This window comes from Rhinoderma darwinii, chromosome 4 (genome assembly GCF_050947455.1).
Source record: "Rhinoderma darwinii isolate aRhiDar2 chromosome 4, aRhiDar2.hap1, whole genome shotgun sequence".
NCBI classification, from domain to species: domain Eukaryota; kingdom Metazoa; phylum Chordata; class Amphibia; order Anura; family Rhinodermatidae; genus Rhinoderma; species Rhinoderma darwinii.
In genome coordinates this window covers 82,547,224-82,572,822 of record NC_134690.1, presented here as the reverse complement: position 1 = coordinate 82,572,822, position 25,599 = coordinate 82,547,224, and the positions used below count along the sequence as shown (strand labels likewise).

At 44.1% G+C, this 25,599-nt stretch overlaps 2 protein-coding genes across 3 annotated transcripts in view; both read right to left on the bottom strand.

Annotated features, from left to right (window-relative positions):
- Positions 1–18,934, bottom strand: part of LOC142760752 (speedy protein 1-B-like) — a 227,505-nt gene extending 208,571 nt beyond the window's left edge. Inside the window, exons 1-3 of one of the 2 annotated variants that reach the window (XM_075863928.1) lie at positions 18,772–18,934; positions 18,423–18,682; positions 18,223–18,288 (exon numbers count right to left, since the gene is read on the bottom strand). In XM_075863928.1, the coding sequence (XP_075720043.1) occupies positions 18,223–18,233 (11 nt within the window). In that variant the 5' untranslated portion in view covers positions 18,234–18,288; positions 18,423–18,682; positions 18,772–18,934. Of the gene's footprint in view, positions 1–18,222; positions 18,289–18,422; positions 18,734–18,771 lie in introns of those variants that run through there. The other variant, XM_075863929.1, reaches the window with a different exon arrangement.
- A 1,942-nt stretch (positions 18,935–20,876) lies between these two features.
- LOC142760438 (speedy protein 1-A-like) lies at positions 20,877–24,921 on the bottom strand. Its single transcript, XM_075863628.1, has 5 exons — positions 24,807–24,921; positions 23,698–23,769; positions 22,287–22,378; positions 21,260–21,318; positions 20,877–20,963 (listed from the first exon to the last, which is right to left on the bottom strand). Exons 2-5 carry the CDS (start codon positions 23,745–23,747, stop codon positions 20,877–20,879), a joined length of 288 nt encoding a protein of 95 aa, XP_075719743.1. The 5' UTR covers positions 23,748–23,769; positions 24,807–24,921.
- Between the last annotated feature and the right edge of the window lie 678 nt (positions 24,922–25,599).

Sequence of the window (25,599 nt, the reverse complement as noted above, 5' to 3'; positions counted from 1 at the left end):
TGAGGGGAAGAGGGCTTCCCTTCTCTCTATCAGTGCAGGATAGAGAGAAGGGACAGCACTTTCCCTAGTAAAAGAAATTCATACTTACCCGGCCGTTGCCTTGGTGACGCGTCCCTCTCTTGACATCCAGCCCGACCTCCCTGGATGAAGCGGCAGTCCATGTGACCGCTGCAGCCTGTGATTGGCTGCAGCCGTCACTTGGACTGAAACGTCATCCCGGGAGGCCGGACTGGAGGAAGAAGCAGGGAGTTCTCGATAAGTAGGAATTTCTATTTTTTTTACAGGTTGATGTATATTGTGATTGGAAGTCACTGTCCAGGGTGCTGAAACAGTTACTGACGATCGTTTAACTCTTTCAGCACCCTGGACAGTGACTATTTACTGACGTCGCCTAGCAACGCCTAGCAGCGCTCCCGTAATTACGGGTGCACACACGTAGTCACCCGTAATTACGGGATACCCATTGACTTCTATGGGCCTGCCCGTTCCGTAATAACGGCCCGTGATTACGGGCGTTTTTACGTTAGTGTGCATGGGGCTTCAGTCTGGCTGTAGACCTAGAAATACATAGGTCCAGCCAGAATGAGGAAATGTCATGTTCGGAAAACAAATACGCTACGCAGCACACATAACATCTGCGGACTTCATTGCCGAATTTTGACTCTCCATTGAAGTCAATGGAGAAATTCCGCAATGAGTCCGCAACAAGTCCGCTACATGTCCGCAACAACCAGTGTATGCTGCGGACACCAAATTCCACACCGCAGCCTATGGTCCGCAGCGAAGTTTTCCGCAGCGTGTAAACGAACCTCACTAAAAAGCTGTGGAAAGCAATGGAGAAACATGTACGCTGCGGATTTCCGCAGCGGACTGTCCGCAGCGGAATTCCAGAGCAATTCCGCCACGTCTTGTCATGCCCTTAAGGCCAAAACTAGGCTGTGTCCTTAAGGGGTTAAACAGATGTGAAAATGGTGAAGGATGTGTGCATGAGGCCTAACAATGTGGTATCACTATACCTGGAGACACTGTAGCTGTCGCTGTATTTGTAGACGTTGTGGCTGTCACTATTTTTGCATTACTCCTAGCCCTGAATTAAGTTTGTAGGCCTAAGCCCAATAACAAGGCAATTTTATAATTGTAGAGGTATAATGTTTAGTGTAGGTGTCAGGTCCGTATATCAGGGAAGCTCCTTTCTCCCTGTCATTTCACACCGAATAACCACCTCTGTAAATTGAAAGCTAAAGGCATGCCTGGAAAGAAGTGAACGAGTCAGAAATGTTCGCTACACACTTTCCCTTCATCAGAAAAGAGGAGAACTGAACTTTATTCAGAACAAAGAAACAGACAGAGGAGACACATGCCCCTCCCTCGAGATGTGGGACTTGCTTAAGTCCCATTGGCTCCTCTGTTGTAAGTTTTCCTGTACATTCTTCTGCACACTCCTCTTTGCATTCCAGGGGGCGGTGTCTTCCATAGGCGTGTTATGCAGGCTCTTTGTGCTCCATGAATCCAATCTCTTTGTGTAATATACTGAATATATATATATATGTAAGGATAATATTTTTCAAACAATATACATGGTAATGATCCCTGACAGTCCCCCCTAAAAATATTATTCTATCCCTGAGTCTTGCCTAGCAACCTACCACTGACCACTCGAACCAGGCGGGTAGGGGTTTTGGATTTCTTCACCAGCTTGAGACGAGCCACTCCTGATGAGTAACCGCCCTTTGTACCTGGACTTCCAAGGTGTCGGAGTGGTCCTAACTTTCCCTATTCTCCTCTGGATACAGGATGGTTGTCTTGATATAATCTACAAACCGCTGCTGGTTGTAATATATATATAATTAATCTGGTCTACATTTTATTAATGGTAACAACTGTCGCACTGTTACTTACTGTCCTAATGGGACTTTTACCCCTGCAGATATAACAGGTCATGGGCAGCACAGTGACCTTCACCTCACACCTCCACATAAAACTCCTCAGATTGTAATTTGCAGCACCGTGGCATATTTACACACATTATAATTATAAACCTCAGACATTATAAACAATAGGGCCTCAACTAATCATAATGCTATCACCCTCAGGTTTCGGGTCCCATCAGTTCATTGCCAGTCCTGTACACCATCGTCTTCTTCTTCTCCTGTCTTCTGCTCTTCACTGACTGTCACCCTCAGGGTAACCCACATGACTTAAGGTATGTTTGATGCTTCCGCTATCTACGACCTTACACCCCCCAAACCCCAATAAGAGACCACACATGAATTTTGGTGTAAAGGCCACAGCAGCCATTTATTAAACACACCTTTTTTCTGATAAAAGAGCATAACCATAAACACATCATAACTCCATGATAACATCCTGCTCTATTTCCCAACTCCAGATAAAGGATCCTTGAAGGCACTTCAATCATTAAACTCCATCGTTTCCTTATTAGGTCTGGACCTCTTACCCTACAGCCATTCTGCACCTGACCCGAGGGCACCAACCATGTCCAAGACCTCTCTCTCCCTTCCTGGGGACCCTGCCCATCAGGAATATATATGACCTGGGTAACCACTCCCCAGCCCCTCCAATACTATCCCGGGTTAAACGCCCCGAGTTCTCTTCCAACAATCTCCATTGTTGCTTCTCCTTCTTACCATTACGTGCCTCCAAAGACCCCTCCTCCTACCGCCACCGCTACTGTGACAAAAAAAAACCCCAACCGACAAATTCCCATAAACAGGAGAAAAATACTGGGAGGGCGGGCGGGACAAAACTTTCTCCTGTTGTCCAGCGGGAAAGAGGGCTGCCTCTTCCCCGCATGGACTTATATACTTTATTCTCCACCCACCATATATAGATACATTTTGCCCCATGCCCCTTTCACATAACCCTCCAATCCCTATAAATATAGCCTAAAACATAATACCTAGAACATAATAGCCTAGAACTCCCAAACACCTAGTCATGCGCTTCCTTCATTACGGCTGCGCCTACATTATGCTGGGCTTACTTGACTTAAGGTATGTTTGATGCTTCCGCTATCTACGACCTTACACCCCCCAAACCCCAATAAGAGACCACACATGAATTTTGGTGTAAAGGCCACAGCAGCCATTTATTAAACACACCTTTTTTCTGATAAAAGAGCATAACCATAAACACATCATAACTCCATGATAACATCCTGCTCTATTTCCCAACTCCTGATAAAGGATCCTTGAAGGCACTTCAATCATTAAACTCCATCGTTTCCTTATTAGGTCTGGACCTCTTACCCTACAGCCGTTCTGCACCTGACCCGAGGGCACCAACCATGTCCAAGACCTCTCTCTCCCTTCCTGGGGACCCTGCCCATCAGGAATATATATGAGCTGGGTAACCACTCCCCAGCCCCTCCAATACTATCCCAGGTTAAACGCCCCGAGTTCACTTCCAACAATCTCCATTGTTGCTTCTCCTTCTTACCATTACGTGCCTCCAAAGACCCCTCCTCCTACCGCCACGACAATCATGTGTGACCCCTTACACATGATTGTCCCTCCACAACTGCAGGGCTTTTTCCATGCCCTCCTTGATGTCCAGGGTCCACATATCAAGACCCACCTCGTTTAAGTGAACACCATCCGCCCTGAGGAAACCTACCTCTCTACCCTCCAACTCCTTATGCCGCACCACAACACCGCCATTGCGTGCCACAAACCTGCCAACTACCTTGTTGACCTTTGCTCGCGCTTTATTCAGGCTATGTACGGAACGTGCCTGCCGCCACACCTTGCGAGCCACAATATCCGACCATACAATCACCACTCCTGGGAACGCCGACCACAACCGCAAAAGGTCGATCTTCACATCCCTCACTAAATCCCTGGACGACCGAATGCCCAAATCATTGCCGCCAAGGTGCACCACTAAAATATCCGGCGCCCTGTCCAAACCTGCATAAAATTGTACCTCCGGTAACAGCCTACACCACAGCATGCCCCGCAGGCCCAACCATCTGACCTGCACCTCTGCGTGATCCAGGCCCAACTATCGTCCGGCCGGACGAACATCTGCACGCACACCTCCCCAGTGCACGTAGGAGTGCCCCATGATCCAAATCAAGCAGGGACCTGCACCTAAAACAACACAAAACAGCAACGTAACTACTCCATATCCACCTCCAGCACATCTTATCACCACCGCCTCAAAGCAAGTGAGGCCGCACATACAACCTATATCTGTCTGACTCCCACCTACTGATCTTCTTAACCATCGCCGGGGATAAACCCCACCGAGCTGCTTCCGTAGCTGCGCCAATTCTAAAGGAATGAGAGCTAAAACCTGCTCCACCTCTGCCAGACAACAGGATGCATTTTTTGAACACCTGTGAAAACTGGAATTTTGACAGAGACAACCCATCTGCATGAACCAACAAGGACTCCGGCCCCTCAGGCCTCACTGCGACAAACTCCCGAAAACAGCGGACCGGGCACACCCGCGACCCTGGTAACTCATACAAACGCACCACAAAACCTCTCCCCTCCTGATCTGTCTTAGATCTACGAAGCAAACAAGAAAGGCAGGAGCCATCCAAATCCACATCCGCGTACAATAAACCCCCTGCCACACTCTTACTGGCCGACACCAACTCCGATATCCGGAACGCCCCAAAGAAAGCCAAAGAAAAGGCCAGTGTAAATAGCCGCACTTCAAATGCTGAAACACAAACCTCCCTCAACAAATCACAAATCGCTACCAACAGCTCAAATGACACCGGCTTCCTGAGATCCCTAACTGCGGAACCCCTCCTGAAACCCTTCATTGCCTGCCGAACCAGAAAGGACTTAGTCACGTCCTCCTCACCTTTCTTCTTAAACCAAAAAGCCAAGGCCGACAAACTCCGAGCAACCGTTGCTGCAGATGCCCCCTCACTGTACGCATTTCCTATAAAATACAACAAACACGCCTGCCGATCTGCAATACCTGCCTGCGCATTATCCAACAACGCCTCCCATACCTGCCATACCGCACTGTACCTCTGCCACGTGACCGCACTAACCGACCTTTCCACGAGCGACATCGCCATTGTCACACCACCTTCCACAGATGCTCTGGACACGGCAGGCCATGAGACTCCACCCCCGGCGCCAGCAGACGAAACCTGTCCCACTGTTGACGAGAAAGGGAATCAGCCACAGAATTCAGCACCCCAGGAATATGCACTGCCACAAAATGCGCATTCAACATCAAACCTCTCAAAACTAAATGTCGCAATAGTCGCACGACTGGCGGAGAATTAGCTGTCTGCGCATTAACAGCCTGAACCACACCCAGATTGTCACATACGAAACGCACTCTCCGGTCCCGCAGGCAATCCCCCCACAACTCCGCCGCCACCACAATCGGGAACAATTCCAGCAGAGCCAAGTTACGGACAAAACCACATTCATGCCATGTATCAGGCCAAACTCCTGCACACCACTGCCCCTGGAAATAAGCCCCAAATCCACAAGCACCTGATGCATCAGTATACAGCTCCAAGTCCACACTAGACACCGGCTGATACATGAGCACCGACCGCCCATTGTAGCTCTGCAAAAACTCCCCCCACACCAACAAATCAGCTTTCAACTCCGCCGACAACCTAATGAAATGATGAGGGGAATGCACCCCTGCGGTAGCACTTGCCAATCGCCTGCAAAACACGCGCCCCATGGGCATAATCCTACAAGCAAAATTCAAATGCCCCAACAAGGATTGCAAGTCCCGCAATTGTATCTTCTTCCTGCGCAGCGCACTCGCCACCAACTCTCTCATCTCCAGCAACTTATCATCAGGCAAGCGACACTCCATATTATCTGAATCAATCATGATTCCCAAAAACTTAATGACCGTCGTGGGTCCCTCAGTTTTTTCAGGCGCCAGAGGTACCCCAAAATCCATTGCCACTCTCTCCATAGTATGTAACAATCCTGCACACACATAGGTACCCGGCGGCCCGATAAACAGGAAATCATCCAGATAATGCAGGGCAGATTGCACCTGCGCCTCCCGACGGACCACCCACTCCAAAAACGTGCTAAACATCTCAAAATAAGCGCATGAAATGGAGCAGCCCATCGGGAGGCAACAATCTACAAAATATTCCTCCTGCCAATAACATCCCAGCAAACAAAAACTATCCGGATGCACCGGCAATAAACGAAAAGCGGCCTCAATGTCAGTTTTTGCTAACAGAGAGCCCTTCCCGTATTTCCGAACCCAAACAACCGCCGCATCAAAGTTAGTGTAACTGACCACGCACAATGCCGGATCAATGCCGTCATTCACCGACTCGCCTTCCGGATAAGACAAGTGATGAATAAGGCAGAATTTATTCGCCTCCTTGGAACCAAACCTAACGGGGAAACCCGCAAATTCTGAACAGGCGGGCAGGAAAACGGACCCGCCATGCGGCCCAACGCCACCTCCTTCAGCAGCTTATCCGTAACCAGATCAGGCCGCGCCAAAGCAGACGACAAATTACGGACTACCCCATCACGTCCAGCTGACGTACAAGGAATCCGAAAACCTACTGAAAAACCTAACCACAACAACTCCGCCACTTTCTTATTTGGATAGCCCCTTAAAAACGGGAGCATCCTTTCCACCCTCACCGGCGTCGCCCCTCTTCTGCTCAGCATCTCCCTGCCTGCCCTTATGCTTCTTGAAGCATCTGGACAAACGATGGGCGCCTCCGCAACCGGAGCACTCGTGCTTATATCTACAGTCTGGGCCAAACTTGCAATGCCCCTCGTTGTACTGCCAGCAACACCCCTTTCCTGAGGATCCTGACCGACCCGCTGCTGACCCCTGACCGCCGGCCGTATCCCGAAAGGGCTGCTGACCCTGTTTTGGCGCAGACATCAGCCGCATCCACAAACTGATATCTTTGTGGTCCCATCGCAATGACGGGCGCACCGACTTCCGTTGACGAAACTGTTCGTCATACCGCAACCAAGCGTTACCGCCGTATACCCCTACCGAATCCATATAACAAAATAACGCCGAACAGTTCTCCGGCGCCTTCTCACCCACCACACTAGCCAATATAGCGAAGGCCTGTAACCAATTCGCAAAAGTCTGAGGAATCAAGCGATACCGCCGCCGCTCCTCCTCCTCCTTCTTACTTTCATCCGGTTTCCACCGGTCCAAATTAAACTTTTCTAATGGCAGCAAAGAAAAAATCTCCACATATTCATCTTTCCAGATCTTTTCCCTAATTTCCACCTTCAAATGCGCCCCCAGCGGGCCCTCAAAGCACACATAAACCTCGCCTTTTGCCGCATCCGCCAAACGCACATCCTCCACCACTTTCTTAACTGTACTAGCCGCCGCATCCACCGCTTTTTCCACCGCCACTACGGCACCCACAACCGGCGCCACGTCGCTAACACCCGCAATCCCTGCCGCAGCCGCACCAGAAATCGCCTCGTTAGCAACTGCACTCCCTACCGCACTAGCAGACGCCTCACTAGCAGCGCCCCATACCCTCGCTGGCGACTGCTCTACGCCTGGCACAGTTCTCATAAAATACTCCTGCATCCCTCTAAACAACAATTGCATCTGTGACATTGACAACATCCCCCCCACATCCCCCCCACACATCCCCGGCACCACATCAGTGGTAAACTCACCCTTACGTCCCTGAGGTGACCTCCCAGCGGACGCGTCCATCACTCCAGATAATCCAGGCGTCGGTCGTGACGATCCTGGGGAGTGGTGCTCCTGCACCCCACGCTCCCCGTAGCTCCGCACACTTCTTGTTGATGAAGCTCCAGGCCCAGCGGAACGCGGCCCGTCCACGGTCCTGCCACCCGCTGGTGGCGCGACATATCCAGCCACGATCCTGCCACCCGCTGGTGGCGCGACATCAGCCTGACAGCCCTGCCGATCCAGTCCTTCTGCAGGGCTGTCAAACACAAATCTTCTTGTCGCCGCTTGTCTTGCAGACCGCTGCCCCCCCTCGTCCGGATGGGGCCCGGCGTCACTCACCGAAGCTGCCCGGGTCCTTCCGGTCGCTGTCACACGCCTCCCTGCTCCTGCAGAAGGCGATCTCGCTCCCCATCCAGAGGCCGCTCGCCTCTTCCTATGTGTCGGTCTTGCAGTCCGGACGTCAGCATGCAGAGCTCCTCCGGCACCTGGAGCATCGGCGCCGGAGAAAGCCGTCACTTCCTGTGATGCGCGCGCATCCGGTCCCGCGCGCACATCCGGTCTTGTGCGCGCATCCGGTCTTGCACGCGCATCCGGTCCCGCCTCCACTTCCGGCGTCGTTGTTTGAGACAGGAGGGAGGAAGATGGCCGCCGCGGCCCCCCCCCTCCTGTCACCTCCGATCTAGCCCGCCTGATGGGATTCCTCCCAGACCTCCGCGGACCGTCGCCAGGGTGCAGCTCCGGACCAGCAGGAGGAGGAGGGTCCCTGGAGGGGCTCCCTCGGCGCCGACCAGACCGAGGTGCATCTGCAGAAGAAGGCCTCTCCTGAGGCCCGGAACGCCTGCTGCTGCGTCCCTCACTCTCCTCTCCAGCCGCTGGAACCGGAGGGAGAGCCCCGGCAATCAGCGCATCCAGCCATCCCACGCCGTGCTGCATCGCTGCATCCCGGATCCTGGCCATCGTTGTCTCCATCGCCGCTTCCATCAGGTAAGTAGAAAATATTAATCTGTATATTTGTCTTTTAAATATAATAACAGGACAAAACTTTCTCCTGTTGTCCAGCGGGAAAGAGGGCTGCCTCTTCCCCGCATGGACTTATATACTTTATTCTCCACCCACCATATATAGATACATTTTGCCCCATGCCCCTTTCACATAACCCTCCAATCCCTATAAATATAGCCTAAAACATAATACCTAGAACATAATAGCCTAGAACTCCCAAACACCTAGTCATGCGCTTCCTTCATTACGGCTGCGCCTACATTACGCTGGGCTTACTCAATTGTGGAGTCAGACTACGTTGGTGTCCAGTGGGGGAGTTATTATTACCCCCTCCTAGTCACTTACTTATATGAAGTCGCCTTGTAGTGGAAGTTGGGCTCACGCAAATGGATTAAAATCAGCGCTACAAATCTCACAATTATAAGTATGGTAGATATAGCAGTAATGCAATTTAAATAAATCCATATATTCCATGTTTGCGTATATATTAGTTTCCGCATTATACTGCTGGAATTTATTTTTTTTGCTATATTTGGGGACAGTGTGGCTTTACTGTACTTGGAAACACTAAAGTTGCGGCTAAATTTTGGGATATGGTGGCTATCACTGTATTTGAGGACATCACACCTGCAATTGCAATTACATTTTTCTGATACAGGAGCTTCAGTCACCCCTAAGGCCCAGACCCAAACTCCAGTCACTTACATAACTTAGACAAGAAGCCTCAATGACACATATCTGCCATCAACTACTTTACCCACTGATTATTTACTAGGGGTTTAACAAAAATATTGCATTAACCCCTTAACCTTTTCACGCACTGCGCCACAACTGTACGTCCTGCAGAGGGCTTGCTTCCAGCATCGGGACGTACAGTTGCGGAGTAGTTCCCGCCGCACACTGTCTTAACGGACAGTGTCCGGGAACCGGGAGGTCAGCTGTCCCCGACAGCTGACACTCCAGTCTTGCCGGTCAGCGGACCATCGCCGCTAATTTTGTCAATTAACCCCATAAATGTGGCGACGGATTGCGTTCGCCGCATTTAAGTGGTTTGAAGCACATTGGCAGCCCCCACAAAGTGATTGTGGGGGCTGCCGATGCTTGTTGTGGCAATCGGAGGCCAGACAATGACCTCCGGGTTGCCATGTACGGACGCCTCGTAGGAGCAGCCTCCGGCCAGTCCTCCGAGGCTTCCTGTCAGTGTGACTGTCACGTCACAATGACAGTAAGAATAAATTACACTACGTAGTTAGTGGAATGTACACTAGCAGCGATCAAAGCTGCAAGTCTAAATGTCCCCTAGTGGGACAAGTAAAAAAAGTAAAAAAAAGTAATAAAAATGTTTTCTAAAAAGTGTAAAAATAAAAGTTATACGTTATATAAACAAAAAATGCTTTTTTTCCTATAAGACTTTGATTATAGGAAAAAATGAACACGTTAAAAGAAGTACACATATTTGGTATCGCCACGTTCGTAACGACCCAAACTATAAAACTATAATGTTATTTTTTCCGCACGATGGAACCCAAAAAAAAAATCAATAAAAACTACACCAGAATCGCTATATTTTGGTCACCAACCCTCCCGAAATAGAGAATAAAAAGTGATCAAAAAGCCGCATGTACCCGAAAATAGTACCAATAAAAACTACAACCCGTCTCGCAAAAAACAAGCCCTTACACAGCTTTTTTGACTAAAAAATAAAAAAGTTACGGCTCTCAGAATATGGTGCCACAGAAAATAAATTATTTTATAAAAAAGTGATTTTATTGCGCAAACGCTGCAAAACATAAAAAAACCTATATACATATGGTATCGCCGTAATCGTACCGACCTGCAAAATAAAGTAAAACTGTCATTTATAGCACATGTTGAACGCTGCAAAAAATAAACTAAAAAACATTGTCAGAATTGCTTGTTTTTGGTCACCTGGCTTGCAAAAAAATTTAATAAAAAGTGATCAAAAAAACGCATGTACCCCAAAATGGTACCAATGAAAACTACAGATTGTACCGCAACAAATAAGCCATCACACAGCTCCGGTGGTGAAAATATAATTATGTTCTGGCTCTCAGAATATGGCGATGCAAAATGTGCAGAGTGTTCCAAAAGCGGATAAGATCGGGCACCATTTATCAGTGTGACACCGGCCACATATCTGCGAATTATTATTTATTTACCGCATTATTATACCCTCTTATTATACCCTGATGTACCCCGCACAGATTACATATGCCCTGATGTTCTCTGCACAGATTACACGTATAAAATGAAATACCAGCAAAACCCCAAACAGAACTACTACCAAGCAAAATCTGCTCTCCAAAAGCAAAATGGTGTCCCTCCCTTCTGAGCCCTGCAGCGTGCCCAAACAGCAGTTTGCGCCAACATATATGGCATCGCTTAACGTTTTATGATGTATTTGTCTTCAGTGACACAAACTGGGCACGACATATTATGCACTAAAATGGCATATCAGTGGAAAATTGCAATATTCACACCATCCGCTGTGCATTAACCCCTTTGCGCACAATGACTTAACAGCACGTCATGGTGCGGGGGTTGATGTATGGAGCGGGCTCATGTGCTGAGCCCGCTCCATACGCTGCGGGTGTCAGCTGTGTATTACAGCTGACACCCAGGACTAACGGACCGGAACAGGAACTAACGGACAGGACTAACGGACAGGAACAGCAATTGTGCGGTTACAGAAGCCTGTAAAAATAACAATATACTGCAATACTTTAGTATTGCAGTAGAAAAAAGCAAAGGATTGGAGCAGCACTGTGAACAAATGCCTGACTAGGCTGGTGCAGGGCTTCAAAAATAAAGGGGTGACCTCTCCTTATGTGTTGGATATCCAAAAAAGAGAATGTGAAGCAGCACTGAAAATGAAGTGAATTTATACATCCAACATGGAACCACAATGTTTCACCTCCTCTATGAAGGCATTTTCAAGTTAGTATTGCAGTATATTGTACCAGCGATCCAGTGATCGCTGGTTCAAGTCCCCTAAGGGGACTAATAAAATGTGTAGAAGAATTAAAGTTATTAGTAGTGAAAAATAAAAAAGTTTAAAGTTAAAAAAAAAACCTTTTCTTCTAAAGTAATGTAAAAAAATAAACAAAATTGGTATCGCTACGTCCGTAACAGGCCAAACTATTACAATATACCATTATTTAACTCGCACGGTGAACACCGTAAAAAATTTAAATAATTTAAACCGCAAAAATTGCTGTCTTTTTTTGTCCCTTTAGCTCTAAAAAAAAATGAAATACAACTTTTGGATCACTTTTTATGTACCAAAAAATCGTATGAATAAAAACGACAGCTCGTCCCGCAAAAAATAAGACCTCCCACCGCTCAATCAACCGAAAATAAAAAAGCTACGGCTCTCAGAATGTGGTGAAACAAAACAATTTTTATTTTAACAATTTGATTTTTCTTTGTGAAATTAGTATAATATAAATAAAACCTATATAAATTTGGTATCATCGTAATTGTATTGAGCTGCAGAATAAAGTATAGTTTTTGTTTTTACCACACGGCGAAAGCTGTAAAAACGAAAACCCCAAAAAGTGGAATCAGATTTTTTTTCCTATATCAGCCCGCAAATAATTTTTTTTCCGTTTCCCAGTACATTTTATGGCACTTTAAATGGTGTCAATAGAAACTACAGATCCTCCCGCAAGAAATAAGCCCACACACCACTCTACTGACGGAAAAAGAAAAAAGTTATGGCTCTAAGAACGTGGGGAGTGAAAAACGAAAATAAGAAAGCAAAAAATGGATCAGTCCTGAAAGAGTTAATTCATTTCTAATGAAAAAAAATTATGACCACATGTGGGGTATTTCCGTACTCGGGAGAAATTGCTTTACAAAAATTGGTTGTTTATTTCTCCTTTATCCCTTGTGAAAATGATGATATTCATTTTCGCGGCCTAATTCTAATAAATTCTGCAAAAGTCCTGTGGGGTCTAAATGCTCACTATACCCCTAGAAAAATTCCTTGAGGGGTGTTTCCAAAATGGGGTCACTTTGGGGGTTTCCATTGTTTTGGTCCCTCCAGGGCATTGCAAACGCGACATGGCACCGAAAACCATTCCAGCAAAATCTGTGCTCCAAAATCCAAATGGCGCTCCCTCCCTTCTGAGCCCTGCTGTGGGTCCAATCCGCAGTTTATTACCAAATATGGGGTATTGCCGTAATCGGGAGACATTGCTTTACAAATTTTGGGGTGCATTTTCATCATTATTCCTTGTAAATATTAAAAATGTCTATGTTTTTTCAGAAAAACAGTAGATTTTCATTTTTACAGACTAATTCCAATATATTTAGCCAAAAACCTGTGTGGTCAAAATGCGAACTATACCCCTAGATAAATTCCTTGAGAGGTTTAGTTTCCAAAATGGGGTGACTTTTGGGGTGTTTCCACTGTTTTGGCACCACAAGACCTCTTCAAACCTGACAAGGTGCCTAAAATATATTCTAAAAAAAGGAGGCCCAAAATCCACTGGGTGCTCCTTTGCTTCTGAGGCCTGTGTGTCAGTCCATTAGCACACTAGGGCCACATGTGGGATATTTCTAAAAACTGCAGAATCTGGCCAACTAATATTGAGTTGCATTTCTCGGGTAAAACCTTCTGTGTTACAAAAAAAAAAAAATGTATTAGAAATGAATTTTGTAAAAAAAAAAAATTATTTGTACATTTCCCCTCTACTTTGCTTTAATTCCTGTGAAACGCCTAATGGGTTAAAACACTTTCTGAATGCTGATTCGAATACCTTTAGGGGTGCAGTTTTCAAAATAGGGTGACTTCTGGGGATTTTCTAATATATAAGGCCCTCAAAGCCACTTCAGAACTGAACCGGTCCCTGAAAAAATGGCCTTTTGAAATTTTCTTTATAAAAAAAATAAAAGAACGTTCAAAAAACGATGCTAACATAAAGTAGACATATGGGAAATGGTAACTAGTAAATATTTTGCGTGGTATTACTGTCTGTTTTACAAGCAGATACGTTTACATTTAGACAAATGCTAAGTTTTGCAAATTTTTTCTAAATTTTGGTGTTTTTCAGAAATAAATACCTAAATTATCGACCAAATTTTTTCACTAACATAAATTACAACATGTCACGAGAAAACAATCTCAGAATCGCTTGGATAGGTAAAACCATTCCGATGTTATTACCACATAAAGTAACATATGTCCGATTTGAAAAAATCGTCTGTGTCCTGAAGGCCGAAACAGGCTGGGTCCTGAAGGGGTTAATGACCAGCCTATATTATACCTTATTGACCAAGGTATTTTTTAAGTTTTTTCCATCGTCACATTCGAAGAGCTATAACTTTCTTTATTTTTGCGTCGACATAGCTGTATAAGGTCTTGTTTTTTGCGGAACAAGTTGTGTTTTTTAATAGCACCATTTTGGGGGACATATTATTTATTGATTAACTTTTATTAACTTTTTTTTGAGGAGGAATAGAAAAAAACCAGAAATTTCACCGCTCTTTTTTTTCGTCCTCAATCTACGCCGTTTACCTGTGGTAAAAATAACACAATAACTTTATTCAGCGGGTTGTTATGATTGCAACGATACCAAATTTGTATAGATTTTGTATTTTTTAATACTTTTACACAGTAAAACGCTTTTTTTTCCTAATATTTGCTTTTGTGTCTCCATATTTGAAGAGCCATAATTTTTTTCTTTTTTCGACGATGCAGTTGTATGAGGGCTTTTTTTTTTTGCGGGACGACTTGTAGTTTTTATCGGTACCATTTTGGAGTAGGTGCGACTTATTGATCACTTTTTATCACATATCAAGTCAGGATTCAAAGAAAACAGCAATTTTTCCATTGTTTTTTATTTTATTTTTTACGGCGTTCACTGTGCGGGTAAAATAATGTAATAGCTTTATAGTCTGTGTCGTTACAGATGCGGCGATACCAAATATGTGTAACTTTTTTGCTTAATTTTGTTTTTTTAATAGTAAAGCAGTTTATAATGGGAAAATGGGTTTTTCAATTTTTATTTCACATTTTTTTAATTAACTTTATTAAACTTTTTTTTAGATTTTTTTACTAGTCCCACTTTAATATGCGATCCTCCGATCACTTTTATAATACACTGCAATATTTTGTATTGCAGTGTATTACTGCCTGTCCGTTTAAAACGAACAGGCATCTGCTAGGCCATGCCTCTGGCATGACCAAGCAGGCATTAACTATAGGTAGACCTGGGGACCTTTATTAGGCCCCCGGCTGCCATTGGAGACACAGACACTCGGTGATCTTATCGCCGGGTGCCGGTGGGATGAGAGGGAGCTCCCTCCCTCTCTCCAAAACCGCTCAGATACGGTGTCTGCTATTGAGCGCCGTATCTGAGGGGTTAAATCAGTGAGATCGATACTAATATCGATCTCACCCGTACGAGAAGGGATGCCTTCAGCCCTCAGCTACCTCTGGTAGCTGAGAGCAGGGATATTTAACGGCTCCCTGCTCTGTTTATTTATTCTGATGCAGCGCTGTGAAAAGGCGTATTGGCGGTCACTAATGGGTTAAGCTTTTAGGAAATACAGCCATTTTTTTACATCATCCCTCCATTTTTACATTTAAAAAAAATTTGGATAAATGAACAAAAGTTTTATAAAACTCTATTTATTGAAAATTCAGTAGACAATAAGAAAGATACATTACAGCAGAAATGTCACAACAGATTGTATGAATTACTTTTTACGTATGTACTACAATAAATTGTGTACATTAAACATTTTCTCTCCCTGTTTTTGGTACAGAAAATTTTTTCCTACAATAGTAAGACATCATGTGGGTCATAATAGCAATATACAGTATATGCACATGGTACAGATTAAGGAAAAAGAAACCAAGGGAATCCGATTTCCTCATCACATCTCAGAGTTACATCGGAGAGGCAGACATTGAAGTCCTAAGTCAGTTCTCAGAGTAAAGTGTGAGTGTGGATGAATAGCATGTATCCCAGAGTATGGTACATTTTTGGGGACACCACCTATTCTTGTATACCAAGCGCTCATATGGGATTATTGTATGAATCATATTTTGCCACTGCCTAACAGAGAGTGATCGCCTTGCCATCCACCACATAGCAATGGTTTTCCAGGCCAAGAGGAGGGCCTCCTGTGAAAGTGATTATTTGTAGTAGGACCAGGCTTCAAGAAGACAAACATCTGCAGTCATAGGAACTGGCTTCTGGGAAATATCAGTCAGTAAGGATACAATTACCTGCCAAAAGTGTGAAATATTGGGGTGTTGCAATATAAGGTGCCAAAAGTCGGCGTTGACTGCCATACATCTATGACAACTGGTAGATGGACTACAACCCCTTCTAAGCAGTGGCATTGGTGTGAGATAGCAATAATTTCTTATTGTTAACAGCAGGAGATACTAGTAAGGGATACTCCAGTGCATCCAACCAATCCGCATCTTTTTAAATGGTATTCTCATCTAATAAAAATTAGGTGAAAAGCTTTGATATTAACCTTAAAGAGGCTCTGCCACCAGTTTATAAGTGCCCTATCTCCTACCTAATCTGATAGTCGCTGAGATCCCGCTGTGCTGTCACTTACTCCCACATTAACTTTACAGGACCTGCTGGACAATGACCAGACATCGCCTCCAGCCAGGAGGCGATGTCTTTTCATTCTCCCGACAATCCGGTAAAGTTAATGTGGGAGTAAGTGACAGCACAGCGTGATCTCGCAAGATCATGCTGTGCTGTGAGTACAGCTGAACATGAATGGAGAGAAGTGTATGACACTTTTAAAAAAACAAAACTGATGTTATCTACATTACAGCGACTATCAGATTAGGTAGGAGATAGGGCACTTATAAACTGGTGACAGAGCCTCTTTAAGGTTAATATCAAAGCTTTTCACCTAATTTTCAAGAAGACATATCTGGAGTCATAGGAACTGGCTTCTGGGAAATATCAGTCAGCCAGTTCATACACTTCTCTTCATTCATGTTCAGCTGTACTCACAGCACAGCGTCATCCCACAAAATCATGCTGTACTGTCACTTACTCCTACATTAACTTTACCAGAGCTATGGGACAATGACCAGACATCGCCTCCAGCCAAGAGGCGATGTCTTTTCATTCTCCCGACAATCTGGTAAAGTTAATGTGAGAGTAAGTGACAGCACAGCGTGATCTCGCTTGGGAGTGTGACCTGGGATATTTTCTTGTCAATAAAATTGTATGTAAAAATAAAAGCAGATGATCCCTGCATATAGAGTCAAACTACCATCACTATAAATATAAGGATTATTGTTAATACTTGGATGTAAGTCCCTGACTGTCGGAAGTCTAAACACATGGACGTCACTAAATGATGAGTTTCCTTCCTTGTGATGCTTTGCCGGGCCTTTACTGCAGCCGCCTTCAGTTTGGTTTTCAAAATTGGGACAATGTGTCTATCACTATATCATGGGGGAAACTGTGCCTGTCAATATATTTGGGGGACACAGTGATTAATACAATATCTGGGGGCACTTTGATTGTTAGTATATTTTGAGCACTGTGGCTGTCACTATATCTGTGGACACTGTGACTGTCATTGTATTTCAAGACACTGTGCCTGTCGCTGCATTTGATGACACCGTGGCTGTCATTATATTTTTGCACACTGTGGCTGTCATTGTATTTGGGTATCTAATATAGATTATAACCCCCGCCCCTCCCTGTTGGTATCTCTAACACTGAAAGAAAGGAGGGGAGAGCAGATAATGTCAGTCCCGAGCGAGCAGTGAGCTGTCAGATCTATGACAAAAGCAGCAGCACAGCCAGCTATGTATAGGAATTGCACAGACTCTAGAGCAACAAAATGGTAGAACATTTTTAATAAAGACTATTTAGAAAGTTGTTTCATTTTACAATTTAACTAAAGCCCACCCATGAACCTTACATCCAATAAATGCATTTCTTCATTGATTTGTAAATGTCTTCTTTCCTCTAGACTTCTGCTGATGCCTCTCCTGAATGTCGATGATGAGCGGACTTCCCTCATGTAGTGTCAGTAAATTCTCCAGTGCGATCAGAAGGGAGGACATTATCCCATCACACAGACCCCCATATGTCGCTTTCATACAAGAAATGACTCAGACAACGTAAGGAGTGTTAAACTATGTGAATTTTATTGTTGTGTGTATGTGTGTGTTGTGATTGTGTGTTACCTCCCATCACTCACAAAGAGCGTAGAGCGACACTCAGGACAGGCAAAACCCCCAGTGGAGGAAACCTGCAGGGAAACCATGGCCGCTGTACTGTCCTTCCTCTGGCATACTAAGAGAGGTTAACGCTATATAACGTATGTGCGCGTGCACAGTATACATGTGTATATGTGGATTCCCCATACAAGGAATAGAGCCAGAAAATTTAAGAAGTGACTGTGTTACTATGTACAGTGTGTCAGTGAGTATGATTGTGTATATTTATGTATTTGTGTGTGTGTAAGTATTAGTGTGTATGTATTTATTATGTGATTCTGTGTTATACATGTGTTATACATTACCTGCTCCTCATGTTTGGTCATCCATCATGGTCTTCATCTCTCTAGTGGATCAGGCAGCAGAACCTCCTGGGTGGGAATAGAGATACAAGTGAAAACGTTCAGCAACATGTGGGTTAGAAGATCCATTACTGAATTTTACTTAGAACTTTTGACATCATTTTTTCCTACCTACTTCTTTGTAGCACCAACATTTTACTTACCAGCGTTATTATTAGTCAGGGACCTCAATCGGTGTCTCCGGGTCCACTGCTGTGTCTATCCGGCTAATGATGTTTCCTTCCACTTTCCACATGCATGGATGCAAAATGATGTTTCTACAACGGGCACAGGACAGCGCGCTCTTCCATGGGCCTCGGGTGTAAAACTCCTCTTTATTTCTCCTTGACGCACGTATGGCCCAGCTGTGATGGTTTTGCCTGTTTCTCATCCATGCCCAGTGGAAAGGGTCTTGTGCCATGATCTAAAATGGAATAGTAAATGAGGTAAAATTGGCTTCTCATCACAGACTCTTAATCAAAGACGGCATTTGCTCTGTTTTTCATTACTGACCAGATCACATGTGGTCCGGGCCACCCACGCTCTAAAGTCCATCCGGCGGAGCAACTGGTCGCGTTGGTGATGCAGCTCTTCTGTCTTCACTTCCCAGTCACTTCCTAAGGCCCACGCGTAGATCTCGGATCTGAAGTCCTCGTCCTCCTCGAACTGGTTCGCTAGAAATCTGAAAAAAATAATAATTTTTTAATGACACATGGAAGAGCAGAGCACTGTATACTTATATATCTCAATGTAAAGGAAACTTGTGTTACTATAAATGATAGGGATAGTGTCCAAGGATGTTAGAATGACCCCCCAAGGTCAGAAGGCTACATAGTAAAATCTATAGGTTTGATATTTTGTCTTTTGGATATTAAAATGTTAAAATATTTTTATTTTACTGCTAAAACATGACCATAATTGTAGTGTAACCTATAAGGGATAAAGCTAATATAAAGCACACAGGGCCGCAATCAGGAATTTCTGGGCCCCATACAGCCAAAGAGATTGGGTCTCCCCTTCATTACCATGGGTGGGCAAGGGAAAGTGGGGTGCTCACGTTTGTACGCTATATGCAGTAACTGATTTTGTTCAAGTTATAGGGAACGAAACCATGAAGCAGTCAGTGACCAGTTATTACCCTGGATTTTATTGAATTCAGCCAAAACATATGGCACACAATGGGATACGTCGCCTGGGGAACGGCCCTGGGGAAACTCCTCAAGTCACTGTCCATAAATGAACAGAGACGTCTGGAGCTTTACCTGGGCCAAAGTCCGCGGGCAGCGTGCTTGTGATGCTCTGCCTGGGGACTCCGGCATTGGGAAGCCCCTGACATTGCAACTTTTTCACCACAAAAATGGCAACATCTGCTATTTGTTGCGGGTTTTACCTCCCAATTAAATCCAATTGGGAAAACTCGCAACAGAAAAGCAGCAATTCCAAAGCATAAATTGAAATGCTGCGGATTAAAAAAACGCAACGCAGGTCAATTTATGAACTGTTGTTCTGTGTATTTTTAGGCAGTGTGTGGATGAGATTTGTTCAAATCTCATCCACTCTGCTGCTACTGTATTACGCTACGAATTTTCCAAAATGAAATCCATTGCAGAAAATCCGTAGTGTTTATGCTACGTGTGAATTTACCTTTACAGATTTTGCTAAGGATTCACAGCAAATTAACCCTTTGCATTGTAAAGGGTGAATTGCATGCCAATTCTGCAACATAATATGCATGCTGCTGATTTAACAATCAGCAGAATGCCCTAAAGCCCATGCAGATTTTTTTCTGCTGCAAGTGAATGGGGATTTGAAAACCCCATTCACGTAAATTGTATTGTAATTTGTAGTGGATTTTCAGTGTGCAATCAGCACCAAAAATAGGAGACAGTCATTCATAGAACGATAATTGCCCTGTGCAAACAGGGCAGCAAACAGAAGATGAACAATCATCTGCTGGTCGTATCGTTTTAAAAGAGTGAAATATTATCATTGTCGGCAGCACATCTCCCTGTATAAATGATAATAACGTATGGGGACGAGCGATCCGAGTAACGACCACTCGTCTCCATCCATAGCTCCGTGTGACAGAAGCAAACGAGCCCCGATCAACGATGTCTCACAGTGCAGTGCAGTCGAATCCCATTTTTTGCAAAGTCTCAGCAAAAACTTGATTTGACTTCACAGTGAGAATATAGCCTAAAAGCACAGTTTTTTTCATGTTTTGTTCCATTATTTTTTTAATGTAATTTTTGTAATTGTGGCACAAATAAGGCAGTTTTTCCGCAATTTTTAAATGTCTGGTGGGCGGCTCTCTCCACACGGAGCTGCTTTCATGCTTCTCATGCAGCAGCTTCACCTAGTGTCCTCTCGGGGTCCCAGCGTTAAAGTTACTTACAAGGAAGGAACAGAAGGGTCCGTTCCTTTCTCCAAGTAACTAACACTGGGGCCCTGATAGAAATGTTTACAGTTACTAAGAAGCGGGCAGACCCCTTTTTTTCAGCATTGTGGCCGGGCCCCTGACTGCAGTACCAGCTGTACTGCCCTGATGGTGACCCTGAAAGCACATGATCCACAACTACTTGAGAGTATTCCTTCAAACATGTGATACGTGAATATACTCACAGGGATGCAAAGAAATTCTCTCTATATTCCTCGGTACGCAGTCCGGCTCTCTTGAAGTACACGAGGACCATGGCCAGCAGATACTAGTGGAAGAAGACAAGAGGTTAGAATTTGGAGATAGAGAAATGGTCTCTTCTTATGTCTTATCTTTATGTGGTGATTCTATTTATATGTTTATTAATGTCGGTCCATAATCCTAACACATAAGTCACAGGTTTATCCTCATTGTTCTGAATCTAATATTATTATCTTACCAAGGATGTAGATGTAAAGTAGAATATCTCTTAATGCCACATAAACCCTTTTATTCAAATCTGATCTTTCTTGTCAGTCGTGTCTATATCTGGCTGATTGTCTATTCATTTTGTTATTAGATTACCTTGTCCGAAATCCTCAAACAGATGTCCTTGGCCAAAAACAGCTGGATGTGCTCATCATCTACCAAAAAAGTTTATTTCAAATTCTTTAAATCCAAAATAGTTTATATACAAAGAATTAAAGTTTTTTTTGGACAATGCTTAACAACGGCCCCTTTGTTGTTTATCCAGGCATAGCACCATATATATGGTTGTGGCTATGTCTGGTACTGCAGATCAGTCCCATTCACTTTATTGGGACTGATCTGCAGTGAAATGCAGTACCAGGCGCAGCCACAACAATATGTATGGCGCTGTCCTTAAGTAAACAGTAAAGGCTTCATAACACTCGCTGGAACACTGCAGCTCCTTTACTTTGCTTACTATAGTGGTCCCAGGAGCCAGACCCCCACTGATAAAATATTGATGGCTTATTTTTAGAATAAGTTGTCATATGTTTGTACATGAGAACAAATGTTGTAACTTACAGCAGAAGATTTCACTTTGTGTGATCAAATTCCCCCTCCCCTCCTATCGGACAATACATCAAAATAAAAAATAAACATGTACTCACCTCAACGCTCCACTTCGCTTCTCCCCACTGGGTCACCTTAGGCTCTCCCTGCGGGGCCACAGCTCATACAAGGCACTGGCGCAGAGCGCTGTATGTGACGCAGCACTGAGGTCGTTGAGTGCTGCGTCACATATATGGCCCTGTATGTTGTACGAGCCGCAGCATGCTGAGAGGGCATAGGTAGAAGAGGAGCGGTGAGCATATATATTTGTTATCTTATGTCCGATCCTGGGAGAAAAGGGATAGGGCCGCGGTCACGTTCGCACACCCAGCGACTGCAATTGTTACCCCACGATTGTGGTGAATGGCCAGCTGAAAGATGCAGCAAAATTATTATGAGGCATTCGCTTCTTATTAAATGTGTGGCATCCTACTCCAGCAAACTGTTTATTAAGACCGGGGTATGAAACATCAGTCCTAATAAATCGCCCTCTTTGTGTCTGGTCAGAATCATTGGAAGGTGCAGTGAATCTTACCGAGGAGATTGTAGAAAGCAGTCCGTTCTTCTGGCTGCAGGGTATGCTCCTTCCTCCTCTTCCGGCACTCGTCTATCATGTAGGTCAGCGATCTGTGATAGAAGAAATAGATATTACAGTCAGCAGTCCAATGTAAAAATATCAAATACAGACAATAATGTGTTAATAAGTTTACAATGAATTAAAAATGAAATGAATAAATGACAGGGAAATCTTAGTAAAATCCATGTTTAAGAACATTTCCTGGTGGTCTGTCTCTGGGGTTCGTGCTGTCACCTCTCAGAGCATTAGTTAAAGAGGCTCTGTCACCAGATTTTGCAACCCCTATCTCCTATTGCAGCAGATCGGCGCTGCAATGTAGATAAGAGTAACGTTTTTTTTATTTTTAAAAACGAGCATTTTTGGCCAAGTTATGAACATTTTTATATTTATGCAAATGAGGCTTTCTAAAGTACAATTGGGCGTGTTTAAAGTTATGTACAATTGGGCGTGTATTGTGTGTGTACATCTGGGTGTGTTTACTTCTTTTACTCGCTGGGCGTTGTGACTAGAAGTGAATGATGCTGACGAATCGGCATCATCCACTTCTCTTCACAACGCCCAGCTTGTGGCAGTGCACAGACACACAGCGTGTTCTCCAGAGATCACGCTGTGACGTCACTTCCCCAGGTCCTGCATCGTGTCGGACGAGCGAGGACACATCGGCACCAGGCGACAGAGGCTACATTTGATTCTGCAGCAGCATCAGCGTTTGCAGGTAAGTAGCTACATCGACTTACCTGCAAACGCTGATGCTGCTGCTGAATCAACTGTAGCCTCTGGTGCCGATGTGTCCTCGCTCGTCCGACACGATGCAGGACCTGGGGCAGGAAGTGAGTGACGTCACAGCGTGATCTCTCGAGAACACGCTGTGTCTGCACTGCCAGAAGCTGGGCGTTGTGAAGAGAAATGGATGATGCCGATTCGTCAGCATCATTCACTTCTAGTCACAACGCCCAGCTAGTAAAAGAAGTAAAAACGCCCAGATGTACACACATAATACACGCCCAGTTGTACTTTTACTGTAAACACGCCCAGTTGTACTTTAGAAAGCCTCATTTGCATAAATATAAAAATGGTCATAACTTGGCCAAAAATGCTCGTTTAAAAAAAAACAAAAAAAACGTTACTGTTATCTACATTGCAGCGCCGATCTGCTGCAATAGGAGATAGGGGTTGCAAAATCTGGTGACAGAGCCTCTTTAACCTCTTTATATGACCTTGGTAGAAGGACACGTCACCCTTATAGGGCGTTTATTCTCATGGGTGAAGAGGCTAATAAGAAGCTGATAGATTAGATTTGTAATGGTTTGTAACAGTAACTATGGATTTGATATGTAGTGACTGCAGTGATATAAAATCTTGTACTGACGTCTCCTCCACATGAAGAGTGACCATCTCTCTCTTCCTCTTCTTCGCCATCTCTTCTCCTCTTCCTGGGAAACTTAAAGAGAAGAGAATATTACCATGAATATTTGGGAATGTGACTTTTCCTGAAGAAGATGTTACAAAGACTTATATTAATATAAACATGTAGTATGAGCGCCTGACTGACATTATAACTGGGGCGTATATATAGAGGGTGCAGAGGTAGCAGTCACACCCAGGATCTACTGCCATAGGGGGCCCAAAATCCCCTCTGCCAGAAGAAGACAGCAGTATTATAAATGACACATGGTATAGAGAGGGCCCTGCTACAGATTTTACATTAGAGACCAGGAGCTTCAAGTTATGCCTCTCTATTATAAGATATGTTACTACACACATACTAAATATATATATTATAGGAAAAACCCAATAAACACCCCTCTAGCATTATCCATATCCCGGTCCCAATTTACACACATTATAGATTAAAGTAAATTTGAAAATTTGGTTGAAAATAAAAAAAATAAGAATCAAAGGACGGTTGCACTGAGGTATAAAATGTATATACTATGAATATTAAAGGGTTTTACTCATAATTGAGTGTTATGGGATATTACTAGGATATGACATAACATTCTGATCAGTGGGGTCTGATCACCGGGACCCCTGCGATCCTGAGAATGAAGAGACAGCATTGTGTAATCAATTATATCAGACTATGATGTAGTTCCGTGCACACCGGGGGGGGGGCAAAAATGCCGCTATGAAGGGTAAAACTGAAGACATGGGGTGATGGTCCTGGCAGACTGATCAGAATATGGTGGCAGATCCTATTGATATCATTTTCTAGAATGGAAACCTCTCTAAATACAGAATACTAATAAGCATACGGTCCTACAGCTTGGGATCCATCAGAAAGATCTGAGGAAGGAGATGATACGTCGGGTTATTTTACTCTTGTCTCCTTAGTTTATCCAGATTTTGGGTATTTAGGTGAAAACCTTTGAGTTTATTAATAAAATCCAATCCATTTCAGTAGTGGAAGAAGCATCTGTGTCTGTGTCTGGGATGACGTGGATCAGTCATTATGGTTAGTAAATGGCGGCACTTTACCTGTGAAGTCTTGAAGACAGTTGGTGTTGTCTCTCAGAAGACTCAGATACGCAGTAGTGTCTTCTCCTCCGATAAAAATAAACGTTTGTCAAGTCGCTTTGAAGAACAAAATGGAGCCTGTCTTATCTCTGAAAAGAGCAATCGCAGACTGGCACCAACTGAAGATTTTTCTCTATCTTTAAATTTAAATCCTGCGATTCTATTGGTTGTTGTTGTTTGCGGCACTTGCTATGATGATTCATGCCTCAGCTAATTTAAAGGGAAAGTACACTGAAATAATGTCATGGTGCGTTTTAATATAAGGCTTCTAAATTACTGCTTAGAAAAACGTTGTCATCCTTGTATTTTACATCCTTATTCCATCTGGTGTCATTTGTGGCAGCTGCCATGTTGTACTATGTTGTTTCCATGGGTAATGCAGAATGGTCATGTATATTAAGTGTCTTAGTGCTACATTTACCTCATGTGCTCCAGATTCCTAAAATTGATATATAATGTATGTAGCTTTGGTGCAGGTGCTGGAGTTAGAAGCATGTTGACTGATGTCTGACCTGGCGGAGGATGTCATCTTTACCATTTAACATCTTGCAGGCCTCTCATATATTTGACGCATCCACAAATCCAAAAATCTGTTAAACGTGGGTAAAATGTGCAAAAACTGAGGACCAGAAGCTTTATAATGTGATCTTATCATTTCTATTCAGATTTACAAGAAATTGACTGGCATTGTTGTCATAAATGTGCCCCCATATGTCATACATTCATAGCCATATATATATTAGATAAATTCTCT